Below are 17,173 nucleotides of genomic sequence, written 5' to 3' on the forward strand. Positions count from 1 at the left end.
GGTTTTAAGGTAAACGTGAGCAAATCAACCCTCCTCCACTGGGTGAGGTAACAGGAGAGCAAAGAATGAAGTGATAAGATTCCTCTCAGAGAGGAAAAACATGGATAGAGTAGCATATAGATTGCTGGTGCAGCCCAAGGAGAAAGGAGGGGTAGGACTCCCGGAAATGCATACATACTATAGGGCAGCCCAGTTTAGAGCACTGGTCCCCCACTTGAGGGGAGATAAGCAGAAGAAATGGGTGGACATTGAGAACCATCTATTCCGCCCAGTGACGCTTGGAGAATGGTTGTGGGCACCACGTGAGGCTGCCCCGAGAAGGGTACCAAGGCACAGGATCTTGGGCCTGCTCTGGTCCCTCTGGAGGGTCAAGAGGGAAATGGCGGGAGTAACAACCTGGCCCTCCCCCCTAAGACATATTTGGGCACCGCCTATAAGAGATCGGATCCCCGGACATGAGCGATTTCAAGACTTGTTTGAAAGTGGTGTGGAAAGAGTGTGACAAGTCCTGTAAAAAGATGGATTCATAGAGTTAAGTGAACTGGAGGATGTGTTGGGAGGGGGACAGATCTCAGTATTTAAATATTTGTAACTCAAAGGGGTACTGATGTCCAAAGACTGGAAAATGGACCTGCAGAGGGAATTGACACGGACAGAGAGGGTGGACACAGGGAAAGGGACAAAAGGACTAATCTCCGGACTATACCAGGCCCTACTGGAAGCACAGGGGGGGAGACACAGAGGTGTACAGGAGGAAATGGGAGAGGGACATGGAAATGGGAGTGGAGGATGATCAATGGCAAAGACTATGGGGGAATGCCCATCGCATCTCGGTGGCCTGCCAATATAAATTACACAGGTTAAAATTCTTGTACAGATGGCAATGGGATACAGCGAGACTGTCATTGATGTACCCAGGGGCCTACCCCCAATGCTGGAGGAAATGTGGCTTAAGGGCGGACTACTTGCATATGTGGTGGGCCTGTGACAAGGTGCAGCGATGTTGGAAGGAAATCCTGGGCTGGATAAGGAGCCTAGATGGGGTTGATAGGCGGTTGAAACCACTCGTGGTGTTATTTGGAATAAGGGTGATAGAAGAGGACTGGGTTAGGCTCCCGCATATGCCGCACTTCCTGCTATTGGCGGCCAGGGCCTGTATTGCAGGAGGGCGGAAAAGGGTAGAACTCCCTAGTGAAAAACAGTGGGCAGCCAAGGCCGTGGACATATACAGAATGGAACAACTCACTAGACAAATACATGGCCAAACTCCCTCCAGGGAGATGGAATGGGCTCCCTTCCTGGAGAGATACAACCCGGGGAGTCCCCAGCCAGGAGAATCCTGAGACCCCCAGGAGAATTGGAAGGAGAGTTGAGTTGGGAGGAAGATCATACAAGGAAGAGGTGTGGAGGGCAGGAGGATCACTGTAGAGAATGGGGAGAATGGGAGCAATGCGGACACCGGTAGCCCCCTTGGCAGACCCTGGATTGGGTAGATGGAAAATGTCAGTGGTTACAATGAGCAGACTCTGAACAAAAGGAAGGGCGGTGGTGTAACAGGGGCCTAAATGTGACAGACCCCAGTGCACAAAATGCTAGACTCGCCTGAAGAGCCAGTTTGTTGAAACAGGGGCCGGGGGGTGGAGAGGGGCTTTCAATTAAGGGGGTGGTTGGGGTGATTATGTTGTTTAGAAAGTTACAAATTTCTCATGGTACGATGTGTACTTGGTGAATGAGTAACAGCGAGTTGATGTAACTTTACCATGTTGATCTATCAATACAACAAATTAAAAAAAATTAAAAAAATTAGGCGCCACCTAGATTGTTTCCAGAGGGAGATGAACCGATGAGGTGTTTGCCTTTATCCTACCACAACCAGCCAGACATGACCTTGGACAGTAGGGTTAACTGAACTGTAGAACCCATCCTAAGGTTGAATTACACCTGGGCTAGGGAGGGAACGCCACGCAATAGACGAGAGCAAGAGTGATGGCTCTTAACCGAGGTGGATGGCTCTTGACAAACCAACCCCCTTTTCCAGCCTGGTGGATTCCATTAAACGCATCCATAGTAGATAAACCTCACACTGTTTTTTGTTTTGTAAATAAAAACCCTTAAATCTTCCTCGAGCCTTTGCAAGCTTCTAAGCCCATCAGAGACATTCTCCACTGTTGGTATCCTTAAAAGATTAACCCCAGAGTGTCTGCAGTGCCCGGAATCTTGAATCATATGACTGAGGTTTCGAATCTGAAGAGACTGCCTTTGTGGAGCTCAATCCTAGTCTCCTCATCCGCGAGTTGAAAGGTCCGCAATGATATGGATAGGCTATGAGTTAAAAGCATTTTTCATGTATTGGTTATGTATGCAGTGTATTGCTATGCCATGTGTTCTGTGCCAGGGACTTCCAGCCTGACTGGTAATATTTTAAGCATGTGAATCTATTAAAGATACCAATGCTTGAGAATTACATTTAAAAGCAAGTTATTCATATACATGTTTGAGTATTGTGAAAAACCTGGGGGTATTCTCCCTCCAACTCCCCCACTGCTCTTGGATCTTGACACGTGGGGGTGGAGAAGCAAGGGAGGATCACCTGGGTGGAGGGTCCTTGAGGATTGGAAGTGGGGTGCCCTTGGGTGAGACATGGTGTCCCCTTTTTCCTATTGACAACCAACCTAGCCCTCCCCCAGCCTTTATGGGCTGTTGTGGGTCAGCTCCCATCATTTTCCCACATGTGACACTTGACAGTGCTGGGACGAGGAAGAGTCAACTGAGACTGATGAAGAATGCACCTTTCACCACTTTGGTACTGGGACGAGGAAGATGCCTGCAGGGAGCGGTGAGAGTCAGGTATGTCCCTTTAATTATGGTCAGGCAGGGCTAGTGAAGCATGCACACCTGCAGCCTGTGAAGGGTCTGCAGGTGTATAAAAAGAGACCAGCTCAGCAAGTGAGGGCGCAGCAGGGATGACAGCAGGAGACCCTTGAGAGGAGGCAGCCATGGTGGGACTGGAGATTAAGTCAGGACGTCGGCAACAAACCCAGAAGACTTGTGGGACCCTATGTGAGTGGGTTTTGTACTTCCCACAAGCCTTGGAGCCTATGTTCATCAACGCAAGTAGCAGGGGCTACTGAGGAGTCCGGGAGCTCAGAGGACACCGTCCTCGTCCTGGAAGAAACACTGGCGTTGCTGGAGTGTGGAAGAAACACATGGCGAAGCTGGGAGGAAGTTGTGGGAGCCACCAGAGAGAAACCTGAAAGGCTGGTGAGTGGCAGACGAGCGCTCCAAAAGGGACCGCAAGTGAGTAACGGTCTAAAAGGGAGCGAACTAAGTGGAAATCTAATATTGAAGCAAAAAAATGCATATTGAATACCGAACTACATGGGAACTTCAATGAAGTAAACAAATTTGTTAAATACCAAAACAATTGGAAACTTCGGGCCTCATCACGAGTCTGGCGGTAACCCTTAAATGCGGCGGTAGCGCTATTACCGCCGCATTTAAGGGTCCACCAGATCATGGCTTTGGCGGATTTCCCCCCGCTCTGAGCTGGGGGAAATCCGCTGCAAAATTGCCGATTTCCGGCGCAAAATCCACTGGTGGTAATGGGGCGAATTTTACCCATTGGGCCCAATAGGGAATGAGGAATCCGGCGCTAATAGCGCCAGGGAGTTTGGCAGTAGGGCTATTAGCGCCGGCGCTAATAGTGCCGGCGTTACCGCCCAACTCGTGATGAGGCCCTTACTATTGAATCGAACAAATGTCTATTGAACATTGAACTAAATGAAACTTCAATATTGCAGCGTATAAGTGCATATGAATTACTGAACATAATTAAGCAACATAAGTGCCTATTGAACATCTAACTTAAAGTAAACAAAATTGAATATATGTTGCACAACAAATTAACTCAAACCTTGAAGTCATGTACATTGAGGGCTGAAGAAAGCCAAACAGTGAACCTTTGAGTGAATGCAGTGTGGCAAGGCCAAGGCTTGGCAAGGGGTGTGTGACGCGTGGTAGCAGAGCCACGAAGCTATCAAGGGGATGCAAGAGTAGTGCAAGATTACACAATAAGCCAAGAGGCCAATAAAAAGAACTAAGTAAGGGTGACTTGGTGCACAGGAACAAGTGCCAAGGAACCTATGTGGGCTGGGGAGGCCAGGGATTCTGGTTGCGCGACCTGTGATCGGTCGACCGTGTGGGCTGTCAACTGCACCTAGACCAGAGAGCCCTGAATGGTGAAAGGTGAAACAGCCCAATAAAACCACTGAAAAGGAACTGGCAAGGTAAGCCAGAAGCAGGGTCAGGTCTGACCCAGTATTTTGTGTTATGACTTTTGGAGAATATTGTACCAAGTGTAAACAGTGACAGTGAAGTCTTTGGGAAGGGAACCCTGAGGCATAACGGACTACACTTGTTGGCTTAGGACCAGAGTCTCAAGACAGTTTTGGTTTTTGCATTGTGTTACTTTAAACCAAGGATTGATTCGGAACTGTATCACCTTGAACAGAAGAAAGGTAAACTTTTAGGATTTTTCATGGAACTTTCTTATGCTTGGGGAAGGGAGCTGAGAGAAAGCTGTGAGCTGGAAGAGACTCAGAACTTTTTGTTGAACACTATTTTCACTGACTTTGACATCCCTACGCACTTGTTAGCTTTAGTTGTGAGGTGGAGGATAGGTTTTGGTCACAGACAGACTTTTAAGTTGAACTCTTTGAATCAGACTTTCCTTAGTTTCGTTCGGGTAGGGAAATCCCACCTCAGCATAGGGCAAGTTAGGTCTTCAACCATCCTGACATTTAATTTAATAAATATATTTTGTTTGAATTTTAAGTCTGTGTCTTACTTCATGATGCCTTTACATTATGTACTGCTTAGACAATCATTTACTTTGCATGTCTGTGTGTCAGATTTGTACCTTGTACTAGTCTCTTTCCCTAAGTGTAAAGCCTTACTGCTCAATCATATTTACCATTGAATGTTTGGACTTATTTAAAGGGAAGCCGTGCACACTAATGACAGTTGGTCTCTATGAACCCCACAATAGTGATATTATTAAAGCCTTTCTAAGGACAACATTCTGTTCTGTATTAGTAGACGTTCATTCAGGGAATGGGTGAGTCTGTATGAAGCGCACCTTCACCGGTTTCCTTTCCTTTCAGTCCTAATATCCAACAATCTGAGATGTTAAAAAGGGTTCGATAAATTAGCTAGTCATTGTTACTTACAGAACAATGCTTTGTAAATGATAGTTACTCTTTCCCTTTTCATTATTTCTACAGATGTTCTTCTGTTGCCTGATTTGGGGGCTTAGTGGCTACAGGGCAATTGGATCTGTAGGTAGTTATTTCTTGCAGGTCTCAATGGGAATACCTCATTCACTTATTTTAGGTCCAGATGTGATGTCTACTTTCATCCATCTGGAATAGAAGTATGTTTTTTAAAGTTATTAGGGAGTGGAAGGTAATGAGAGAGGCTGTGAAACATAATGAATTAAAATAGATCCACAGCGAGTGAGCAAGCCATCAAGAGAAAGTAGTTAGTCACATGGAAGTTAAGTCATTGGTTTGCTTCTGTAAAGGTTGCAAGAGGCAGAGATGAGAATGGGGATTGTGCCAGATAGACTGTGAGAGAAACAGTTCAGGGTCAACTGAGTGGATGCCGAAACTGGGATAGGCGTTTGAGACTGGCAAAGAATAATTAATGGAGGGATGGAGAGAGGTATGTAAAGAGAGAATGAGAGCATGATGGAGATTTAAACTTTAAGATCTGTCTTTGCATTCTGCATTTAGTTATGACACCTGGATACCAGCCAGTGAGATTGAGGCACCCGTGGAGGACGCACCAACCCCAGAGAAACCTCGAAAGGTAACACTTTAGGATTACTTTTTGTACGGTTTTCCAGTTCACTGAAAGACTGTGTTGGTAAGCGCGAGTGTGGAACATTGATATAGTGCACTGAACAGATCTAAACCTATGTAATTATTTGAGACTGCAATGGTAAGAAATATTGTTTAAATTCAGTGACTCAGAGGAACTGATAACCTGGCCACACATCTGTGACATATTGTCCCGATTAAACCGCACTCACATAATTGCGCATTTTTCAGGCTCTTCGGCATGCCTACTTGGAGGAAATGCACCGTATTAGCAATTTTATAGTTTGAAGGCATTGGTTCACCAAGTGACTCTAATATTATTTTGAGATACAAAACACACACACTTTCCTATTAAAATGTATGTTTTGGGTTTGTAATTGAAAATCAAAAAAATAGAATTGGATTGCGATTGAGATTGGGATTGCAAAAATTGCAGAGTTAATTGAACAGTCATTGTGAAATTAAATCTTCATCTTTCACCTTCAGAGGAAAAGATAATGAAAGGTGCTTTTGTAAATAGTTTAACCGACTCAATGATTTTCAAGAATTCAAAGAGGATTTTGCAGGTTCTCCAGATCCTTTACAGATATACACACCCGTATAGGTAGTGATCTCAATTGTAAAAACGCAAGAATTCATAGAGAGAGAAATTTGGCCTCATTACGGGTCCAGCGGCAACCCAGCCGGTGCTACCGACGGGTTGCCATCGCACCCGTAATATTTTACCAGCGCCTAACTTCCTGGTGCCACCGGTAGATTACAACTCTGGCGGCCCGGGAAGTCAGCCGCCGGTAAAATGTAAGTCCCCATTCCCATAGAGTCCCATAGGACTCTATGGGATTGGGGGCACCAAAGCACCGGCACGGTTGCTTATGGTGCTGCTGCTTCCGTGACCAGTCTGCCTACTGTGGCTGCTGTGCCCGGCAGGGTCAGACCTGTCAGGCACGGCAGCCGTGGCAGGCAGACTCAGAGTTTGCCGATGCGACAACAAGGGTACATATGTGCTTACCAGCACCCTTGCTTCCGGACCGGCACACTCCTAATGAGGACCATAGTCTCTCAGTACTGACATTTTTAGGCACTAATCAGTTTCCGAATAAGAAAGAGCAAAACGGGCAAGGGAAGTAAATCAGAAAACTACTTATTTCCCAAAATTCAGGGCAATGTTCAAAACAATCAAACATAATAGGGGTCCCACAGAGATCTATGAAAGGAAAGGTGCAGAAAGAAAATCTTTCCTAACAGCCCCTAAACCCACCATTCACTGAAGATCACCCACAGAAGATGTGAAATAGCCAGTTCGAACCACTACACAGGGTGTATGGCTGGGCATGCAAAGAGCCCACATGTGCGTGCTGGACATTTTAGGCCTACCTCTGCAGGCAATCCGCTCTCCCTGGGGCCAGACGGGGAGAGCAGGCGAAAGCGGATCTCACCTGGAGCCCCAGCCCCTAGGTCCTAAGCATTCGGGGCTCTGCGCGATGTCAGCTGGATGGGCGCTGTCTCTGCCTACCTGGTGAGCGGAGTCCAACGAGGACTTTCCCCGCCTGGGTAACACAGCCACAGAGGAAATAAATCAAAGGGCGCCCAAAGTTTGTTCATTGATGGGTTTGTGCAAAGAGTAGCTATTCCTCTGATAAATGCATTATTAAACCATGAATGGGTGAATTAAATTGGGGCAAAGGGCTGATATGAAGAAAGGGGATGTGTTTGCTTGGTTTAATGGTTTACAAGGTTTTTATATAACGGCCCACAAGAGTACCAAAACTCCTCCCCAAAGTACTGTGTCTTATTAACATCTTCAACGCAGCATTGTGGCCGACCTCCTGAGTTAACAACCTTTTCATTTGCAGGTTGCCCAGCACCCCACCAGAGCAGCTGGTCTGGGATGGTAAGGTGGTGCCAGTGAAGTCCGTCCCTGGCTCTGAGTATTTCTTTAACACTGTGCTCACCCTACAGGGCCCGGCTAGTTGGGCTACATGCTGGCCCTCAGAGGGAACACACAGGAAGGATAGACACAGACACCAGTGTAGTAATAAAGGTTTAATTAAATGTGTAGTGTGTGGTGAGTTTTATTTGTGTGTGTGTGTGTGTCTGGGAGAAACCATCCAGCCTACTATGGGGGTGGATGGAATGTCAAGAAAAAGGAACAATAGAAAATAACTTGCCTGCCCAAGATTGGGCTGGGCATGGGAGAGAAAAAAATCCTGAAGGATTTAAAAAAAAAGGACAGTTGAGAAAAGGCGAGAAGGAGAGACACTTCCTTGGGGGTCGCTGCCTCGAGCGGCCCCCTGGAGCCATAGACCTTTGAAAAGCACTGGCAGCGCATGGGGAGCCCCGCAGGGACTATGAGCAAGGGGGCCGAGCTGCTATGTCAGGGGCAGCTCAGCCACCCCTGGGCCATGGCGCCTGTCAGCCCACCCGGGGGCCAGGCCGGACAGGTCCCAGAGACATTTATGGCCTGGGGAACGTGGCAGTGGCTGCACAGGCCCATCAAGGACAGCCTGGCCAGGACCACGTGTGGGGGGTGGTCCAGTCGGTGCCCCCAAAGGCCTGCCTTGTGGACAGCGAGGCAGGCCTGTCATTGAAAAACCCTTTTTCTTCTTCTGGGCCGCTTGGGTTGGCCACCAGGCAGGCCATTGCCTCCCAGGCCACGCTCTCGCTCGGGGACTGTCCCACACACGTGGCCCCGGGCGCAGCATTTTCATTCACCCAAGCTGCTCCACGCACGTACCTGGGGCTATTTTTTCATGCTGGGCCGCAGCTGACGGACACATCCCGGCTCAGCACAGTCAGAGGGCCTGGGGGGCCGCTCGAGGCAGCAACCCCCAAGATCCCCCCGCACCCACCCCCTCAGCACCATTAATCTTTCTTTCCCCTTCTTCCTATGTTCTTTCTTGCTTTCTCCACCTTCTTGGTGTCTCTGTTGTTTGGCAGGGGAGATCTGTCTTTGTCCTTCAACCTCAAGGTTCCATGTGTCCCCTGCGGTTGGGAACCTGGTGCAGTCAGCTAAGTCTATGTGAAGCACATTGTAGTATAATACCTTCAATGAAGACAGGAGCCTCTGATCTGGTGACGATGTATTTATTCACTTAAACAGCTTTGTGCAGCATGCAGACACATTTGTGCATTAATGATAAAGGCCAACGGGCCTAAAGTGGCAGAGAGAATGCTGCCGTGATGATCTGGGTCCAAGTCGTGTAAGGAGCGGGCCCCGTAGCAGGAGGGCTATGCAGGACGCACCTTCGCGTCCTCCGCTCGTCCCGTAATGCGCGCGAAGCGCGCGGGGGCGGAGCTTGGTCCACTCGCGAGATCTCGCGAGAGCGCGGGCTCTCGCGATGTCTCTACACATCTCCCCTTTTCAACGCACATCAAACTCATTGTAAAACATAGTCATTATATCTCACCGGTCTTCTGTGTTCCCTTCTGGGACGATCAACAGTCTGGGTGAAATTCTCTTGTTGCTCCTGATCAGGATCTTCACCCAATGGTTCCGGTTCAACTTCTGTTTCACCCCTCTCTCTGTCGTCTCTTTCTGGTTCTCTTTCTTCGCCTGCTCCAAAATCCCTTTCGGTTTCCGGTGGTGGTCTCTCTGGGGTCTTTGCTCTTCCTCGATTCTTCTGGTATAATGCTACTCTTTCTAAATTCCACGCTCGCCCATCTTCCGTGCGGATGTGGTTTGCCCCTTTGTGAATCACTTTGATGGGTCGGCTAAACCGAGACCCTGTGCTTTGATCCTTCTTCGGTAACTGGATTTTGACCAAGTCTCCCTCTCCGATGTCTGACGTCTGCTTGGTTCTTCTTCTTCGATCGCTCCATGATTTCATGCGTGCCTTGTCGCTTTCAATTATCCAGACTACTTCCGCCATGTCCACCGCATCATCCTCACGTATTTTCGACAACCATGGTGGGATCAGCGTGGATGCAGCACTCCTCCCTCTCAACAATTTGAACGGGGATATTTGGGTGATCCCATTTGGTGTGAGTCTGTGGGCTGCTATGGCCTCCTTGGTGGTTTTGAGTGGGTCCATGCCCGAAGCTGTCGCCAATTGGATGGCGCCTTTTATGAACCTGTTGGCCCTTTCGACAAGCCCATTTGCTTGTGGGTGATACAGGGCCGCTTTCTTTTGTTTCATGTTGTTTCTTTTTAAGAACTCCTCCATGTCTTTCGAGACTAGTTGCACCCCATTGTCAGTGACTACTTCCTTGGGAAGACCTTCCCTCTGAAAAATTTCTGTAAGTACTTCTATAACAGTTGCCGTAGTTATGTTCGGGACGAACGCGGCCTCCTCCCACTTGGATAGGTAGTCAACCAGTACTACGCCGTACCGGTGTTCCGGTGCCATTGCTTCCAAAGGTCCTATAAAGTCAATGCCGACCTTTGACCACACCGCTTCTGGAGTTTCTGTGGGTATTAGGGGTGCTTGGCGAACCTTGAGTCTCTTGTCACTGTTGAGGCATTCATGGCAACATTCTATCATGGACCGAATTTCCTGGTCCATGGATGGCCACCAGTAGGCCTCTCTCACTCTGCGACGGGTCATGGTGTTTCCCAAGTGGCCCGCGTGGGCTCTACCTAGGATGATTCTTCTCATACCTGTGGGAGGAATAATCTGGTCTGACTTCATGATTATTCCCTCCGTTTCCGATAGTTCATCCGACACCTTCCAGTAGGGTCTCATGCCCTCGGGTAACGCCTTTTCACTCGGCCAACCTTCCTTTGTCCATTTGCGGATCATGGCCATGGTGGGGTCTTTTCCATCTTCCTCTTCCCAGTGTCTCTCACTGAGTTCCAGGTACTCTGGCGCTCTCACATCCATAATCGATGCCACTATGCATTCTCCGTGGAGGAAAGTGGTGGCTTTATCCTTACCCTCCGGCAGTCTCGACATGCAGTCGGCTTGTGAATTTTTCCAGCCTGAAATATGCTGGATCTCAAACGTGTACTCTTGCAGCTTGGCTGCGATGCGTGCCAATCTGGGCGTGGATACTTTTGTGCCTCCCGGGCTAAGCATATGGATCAGGGGCTTATGGTCAGTTACCAACTTGAATTTGGTGCCCCATACATATGTCCTGAAATGCTCCACCGCCCATGCGCAGGCCAACATTTCTTTTTCAATGGTGGAATAGTTCTGTTCCGCCTCTGATAATGCTTTCGATGCAAAGGCCACAACGTGTTCAGTGTCGCCTTTCTTTTGAGCACTGCTCCCAGCCCATAGGCACTGGCGTCGGTGGTGACAACCGTTTCCCACGCGGGATTGAAAGGTTGGAGGCATGGTGCTTCTACGATATGCTGTTTTATCTTCACCATCGCTGTCTTTTGGGGTTCTTGCCACACAAATTCCGAGCCCTTTTTGAGTACTTCTCGAAGGGGTGCCGTGGTTTCAGAAAACTTCGGTATGAACTTCGCATAGTACTCAGCCAGTCCAAGAAATGACCTTACTTCCTCTTTGCTGACTGGTTCCGGTGCTTTAATGATTGCTTGCATGAGATTCTGTTGGGACTGATCCCTTTTTCTGAAATCTTATATACTTAGTATTCAACTTCTTTCACTCTGAACAGACATTTCTCATAGCGTAACCGCACCCCAGCTTCTTGTAGCTTGTTTAAGACAATTCTCAACGTGGCGTCGTGCGTCTGCTCATCTTCCGCATACACGAGGATGTCGTCCTGGAAGTACACTACATTTTTAACTTTCTTCAGCAAGACGTCCATCATGCGTTGGCACGCCGACGCTGCCGATGACAACCCGAATGGCATCTTGGTAAATTGGTATGTGCCAAATGGAGTGATGAATGCCGTGAGGGGTTTCGATTCATCATGTAGCTGTATTTGGTGGTATGCATTCCTCATGTCCAGTTTCGAAAATATCCTGGCTTCTTTCATTAACAGAATGAGTTCATTTATGCTTGGAAGGGGGTAGTTATCGGTGATGACTTCCAGGTTTAAGCTGCGTAAGTCTATGCATACCCTGAGTTCCTGTGATTGGGGTTTCTTTATGAGCACGACAGGGCTCAGCCATTCTGATGCTTCGATTTCTTCTATAACGCCCTCCATTTTCATCTTTTCCAGCTGACTTCTAAGGGTAGCCCTTGCCGTGGCAGGTACTGGCCTCACTCGGTGCTTTACAGGGACGGCATTCCTTTTGAGTATTATCTTGTGGAGAAAACCCCTGATGTGCCCCGGCTCCTCAGAGAAAAGTGTTGGGTAGTCGCTTTTGGCCACGGGTCCTCTCGTCACCCTGACTGACAGGACTTGTTCTTCAGTGCTGGGATCCAGTCTGATCTTCAGCTTGTCCTGGTCGTCCCACCCTAGCACTGCTGGGCCTTCGTGACTGAAATAGACCCTGGTCGTGGTTCCCCTTCCTTTGAATTCCACTTTGGCTTGGATGTATCCTAGTAGTTCGACTGACGCCCCTCCAAACACCATAGGTTTGTGCTTCGTTGTGAGCACTTGCACCTTTTCCTTTCCCACCATGTCCCTGTACGTGCGAAGGGGAAGGATCGTTAGATCGGACCCTGAATCTGCCATGACCCTTGTTTCTATTCCATCAATCTTGATCATGCAGTGGGGCTTCTCTCTCCTCGCTCTTGTGCTGTTAACCATGATGACAGTGGGTCTCCCTTCATCTTCGGAGGATGACTCTTTCTCCGGATTGCGATCTGCATTGATGCTGGAGACTTTCTTGTTCCTCCACCGACACACGATGGAGAAATGGCCAATGCGTTTGCAAATGGAGCACTCCTTGTCTCTGGCTGGGCACTCCCTGTCAAACGCCAGGTGTTTCGTGCTGGTGCACCTGTGACACTTTAGGGGTTCTTTTCTGTTCCCTCTCCCTTCTTTCGTGTCAGCGGCCATCCTCTCTTTTCTTGCATGGTAACCCACTGCCTGTATTTCTGCCGAACTCTGGGCCCCCGTGAGCTCCTTACGTCTTCCTGTCGTTTCTTCGACTGCCCTGGCGATCTCAATCGCTTTCTCCAACTGCAGTTCTTTTTCGACAAACTTATCTTGGACCTTCCGGCTGTTGGTGTGGACGACCAACATGTCACAAATGAGACTCTCCGCGTTGTTGCCAAAGTTACACAGCGCCGCCAATTCCCTCAGCTTGGTGACGTAATCGTCAACTGGTTCAGATATTTCTTGCTTTCATGTGTAAAACCGTATTCGGTGGAGCACTGTGTTCTCTTTACTGGCAAACCTTTTTATGATTCTCCTGACAGCCTCCTTAAAAACATCGTCATTGTCGCCAGCCACTGGTATCGGGGTGAGACTCTCAAATATTCTCTGTCCTTCCACTCCCAGGGCATTTAATAGCATGGCCCTGCGCCTAGCCGCTGAAAACCCCGCCCCTCCTAGGGCCTCCACATATGTCGTGAATAGGGGCTGCCATTGTGGCCATGGAATGGCAGGCCTACCTGGAGTTTGGAGAAATGGCGGCGGTGGCGTTGCTCCTTGCATGTTCCTCCGTGGGTTCTGGTGGTGATCCTCGTCGCCAATTTATGTAGTATAATACCTTCAATGAAGACAGGAGCCTCTGATCTGGTGACGATGTATTTATTCACTTAAACAGCTTTGTGCAGCATGCAGACACATTTGTGCATTAATGATAAAGGCCAACGGGCCTAAAGTGGCAGAGAGAATGCTGCCGTGATGATCTGGGTCCAAGTCGTGTAAGGAGCGGGCCCCGTAGCAGGAGGGCTATGCAGGACGCACCTTTGCGTCCTCCGCTCGTCCCGTAATGCGCGCGATGCGCGCGGGAGCGGAGCTTGGTCCACTCGCGAGATCTCGCGAGATCTCGCGAGAGCGCGGGCTCTCGCGATGTCTCTACACACATACACATTTCATAAAGCACTCAGTAAACTCCCTGAGTGTCTTGCAATTATTTATATGCTTCCATAACCCCCTTTCTTTTAGGGCCCCTTTGGGGCCAAGTGTTACATTCATACTGGACCAGAACAAAGACGTGTATAGATGCCAGTGTTGACAAATGATATACATTTTTGTAATTGGCCGTTACGAAAGAAGTATAAACTAGGGCCATAAAAGTACATACCATCACACACAAATTACAATAGAACAATAATCAATGTCCTTCCATAATATGGCGTTTGTATTAGTCACAGTGTCCCACACCTTGCCTTCTGGCCCATTGCTCAGTTAAAGATCAATTTAGGTAAATTGCCCTCTGGCTGGGAGTATAGCTCAGGGGCGGCCCGCTTGCCTTGGAAGCAAGACGACAAAAAGCAACACAGGTTCGATCCCTGGCTCTGTGCTTAGAAACCGCTGGGTATTAAGCGCGACACCAATAACCAATGACTTATATCCCCAGCGGTGTTGCATTAGCGCCAGATAGCACAAAATGATGAGGCCTGCTTTTTTTTGTATTTTTTTTCATTTGTACTCTCTTTATTTAAACTTCATACAATACAAACATAATAGTTAAAACATGTATGCGTTAAATAGAGAAACAGAAAATGAGATAACACTAAGAAAAGATAAAATAGCAGAGTAAAATAAAACAAACTCACTTCACTCTTACACTTAATTGAATCATCAATTAGTTTCCTATAACGTTCATCTATTACAGAATTTGAACTACAAAACATAAAAGCAAAATAAAGTAACAAACATAATACAACCAAACCAGGCTTGCTTTCAAAGGGTTAAGTCATGCTTAATGGGATTTTGGGCTAATTGCAATCATACTGTTGGACGTTTGACCGCTGATGCCCAGGGTGCCATTGGCCACTCTCTGATCCCTGAATTCTATTTGAGAAAGTCACAACCGCTCCGCCCAGGTAGTGCAGTCTGATGCAATTTTGGATGGCCTCCCGGGTTACAAATGAACAACCACGTACAGTGCGGAGCCAATGTGTACATTTATTTGTGAGGTGGGTTTTAGGCTCTAGGAGTGGAACCTGCCAGTGCTAAGCTCCAAATGTATTGTGATTGTGATTTGGGCAAGCTCACAGGAGCGGTTTTGGGGTTTAGCCTAAGCCCCAGTTTGGTAAGTAGGAAAAAAGAGGTTTGTTGCTCCCTGCTATCTTCTTGTAGTTTGTTAAATAAATGTTTTCGACACTTTGGTTAGTACGAATTAATTTGTTTATTGTTGGTGTTTTTCTGGGTGATTTATTCATAAATACATGTGTTTTTGAAAAACACTATTTTGAACTCGACGAGCAAGTTTAGGTCAGCTGACAGGTGTTTCGACCTTACGGTCGTTCTCAAGGCTGAACAATATTCAATTCGTGACAAGGTAGTGACATATTAGATTATTTTCAGCAGTGGTGTTAAGGTGATGTGCAAACATAGTGACAGGTAATGACATGACATCAAAAAACATTGATGTGTCGGTATAAAGAAAGTTTGCAATTGGAAGAGAAGGAGGGAGGAAGAGAAGAGAGAAGTAAGTAGCTGGTTGAAAATGTACTAATGGTAAAATAGATTGAGGTAATTGCCTCTTGCCCAATTACGTGCCCTCAGTGGGGTTCTGTAATATAAACTGTCCTTTACGGCAGTCCTGGCTCCTGTTGGGCCCTGGGGGGAATAAAAAGGGGAGTTGGAGCTTGCATGTGGGCATAGCCCCAATTGATCCCCCCAAGGTACGTCAATGGGTAAAGAGCCCCTGATGTACATCCCAGACCATCCATTTCAACAACCCCAGCCAAATCACAGCCTGGGGCCAACCACTTGAAAGCCACATACTTAGATGATACTGCAATTACTACAACCAACACGCACAACGGGTGGGAACACACAAAGGCTATTCAAGAAAAGCCCTTGATGTTTTCCACAGTGCTCATGTGCAACGACCACAACCAACATGTCTTAACCGGGCAAACGGGACCATTGACGTACCTTGGGGGGATCAATTGGGGCTATGCCCACATGCAAGCTCCAACTCCCCTTTTTATTCCCCTGAGGGCCCAACAGGAGCCAGGACTGCCGTAAAGGACAGTTTATATTACAGAACCCCACTGAGGGCACACAGCAACCGTAATTGGGTAAGAGGCAATTACCTCAATCTATTTTACCATTAGTACATTTTCAACCAGCTACTTACTTCTCTCTTCTCTTCCTCCCTCCTTCTCTTCCAATTGCAAACTTTCTTTATACCGACACATCAATGTTTTTTGATGTCATGTCATTACCTGTCACTATGTTTGCACATCACCTTAACACCACTGCTGAAAATAATGTAATATGTCACTACCTTGTCACGAATTGAATATTGTTCAGCCTTGAGAACGACCGTAAGGTCGAAACGCGTGTCGGCTGACCTAAACTTGCTCGTCAAGTTCAAAATAGTGTTTTTCAAAAACACATGTATTTATGAATAAATCACCCAGAAAAACACCAACAATAAACGAATTAATTTGTACTAACCAAAGTGTCAAAAATATTTATTTAACAAACTACAAGCAAGATAGCCGGGAGCAACAAACCTCTTTTTTCCTACATTTATTTGTGAGCACGTCCCTGGACCCCAATTTGTTTGGGGCTATTTTGGGAACATTGTGCCGATATACTTTGCCCCTTTTGAAGCCGCCGTCGCCTTGCTGTTAATCATAAACTTCCGGGGCTGTAATCTACAAACCTTAGGACAGGCATCGTTGGAGACAAAGTTTTGTGCTGCATAACCTGACCTACTAGCTGATTTGTCATGCTTTCGGTTTGCGCTCGATGCATGATCTACTCTCCTTGGTGTAGGCTGCTGGGGCAATTGCACAACCTGGTTCCATGGTCTTGGGGTTGACACAGGGCAATCAGAACGGATGGAAACCATGGCCACCTGGTTATCCAAGACCTTGTTAGGACCAGTGATGACTGCATTTACGCAAATGAGCCCCAACTCCAACATACTACTGCTCTTGATGTTTGAGTTTGTGAGGGCATCGGAATTACTATGGGCTGCCTCCTTAAATGGTTGGTTAACCCCTGTGGCATCTGTCAATTCCCAGGGTGGCACCCCAGAACTTCCCCTGTGCTTCTATAAGGACCAGGAGCAGCCTTGTTTGGTCCACTAGTTCAGACAAGATGCGGCTGCCTTTACATCCACAGGCCGTTAGTGCCCCCTTGATAGCTGAAACAGTGTGCCTGGTGTGTGGGCAAGATGGCATGGGGGCGCCTTTTTTTTAATTCAGGGCTATGACTACAAAGGGGGATTAATATCAGAGGCTGTGTCCGTGCAGGGTGCTGTTTCCCCTCCACGTCCTCAGGTTCCATTTGAGCTATCGGTGCAGCCAGACTATTCAGGGCTGGGGGTGATGCCAGCGTTTTGGGATCTGGCTTGG

At 47.7% G+C, this 17,173-nt stretch overlaps 1 protein-coding gene across 2 annotated transcripts in view; it reads left to right on the forward strand.

Annotated features, from left to right (window-relative positions):
- SMARCC2 (SWI/SNF related BAF chromatin remodeling complex subunit C2) overlaps positions 1–17,173 on the forward strand; it is a 2,756,167-nt gene that overhangs the window by 820,807 nt on the left and 1,918,187 nt on the right. For both annotated transcript variants that reach the window (XM_069653753.1, XM_069653754.1), the window contains exon 8: positions 5,793–5,868. In XM_069653753.1, the coding sequence (XP_069509854.1) occupies positions 5,793–5,868 (76 nt within the window). The remainder of the gene's footprint in view (positions 1–5,792; positions 5,869–17,173) is intronic.

The sequence above is a fragment of the Ambystoma mexicanum genome, chromosome 3q, assembly GCF_040938575.1.
Source record: "Ambystoma mexicanum isolate Mex_15411 chromosome 3q, UKY_AmexF1_1, whole genome shotgun sequence".
Lineage (NCBI taxonomy): Eukaryota > Metazoa > Chordata > Amphibia > Caudata > Ambystomatidae > Ambystoma > Ambystoma mexicanum.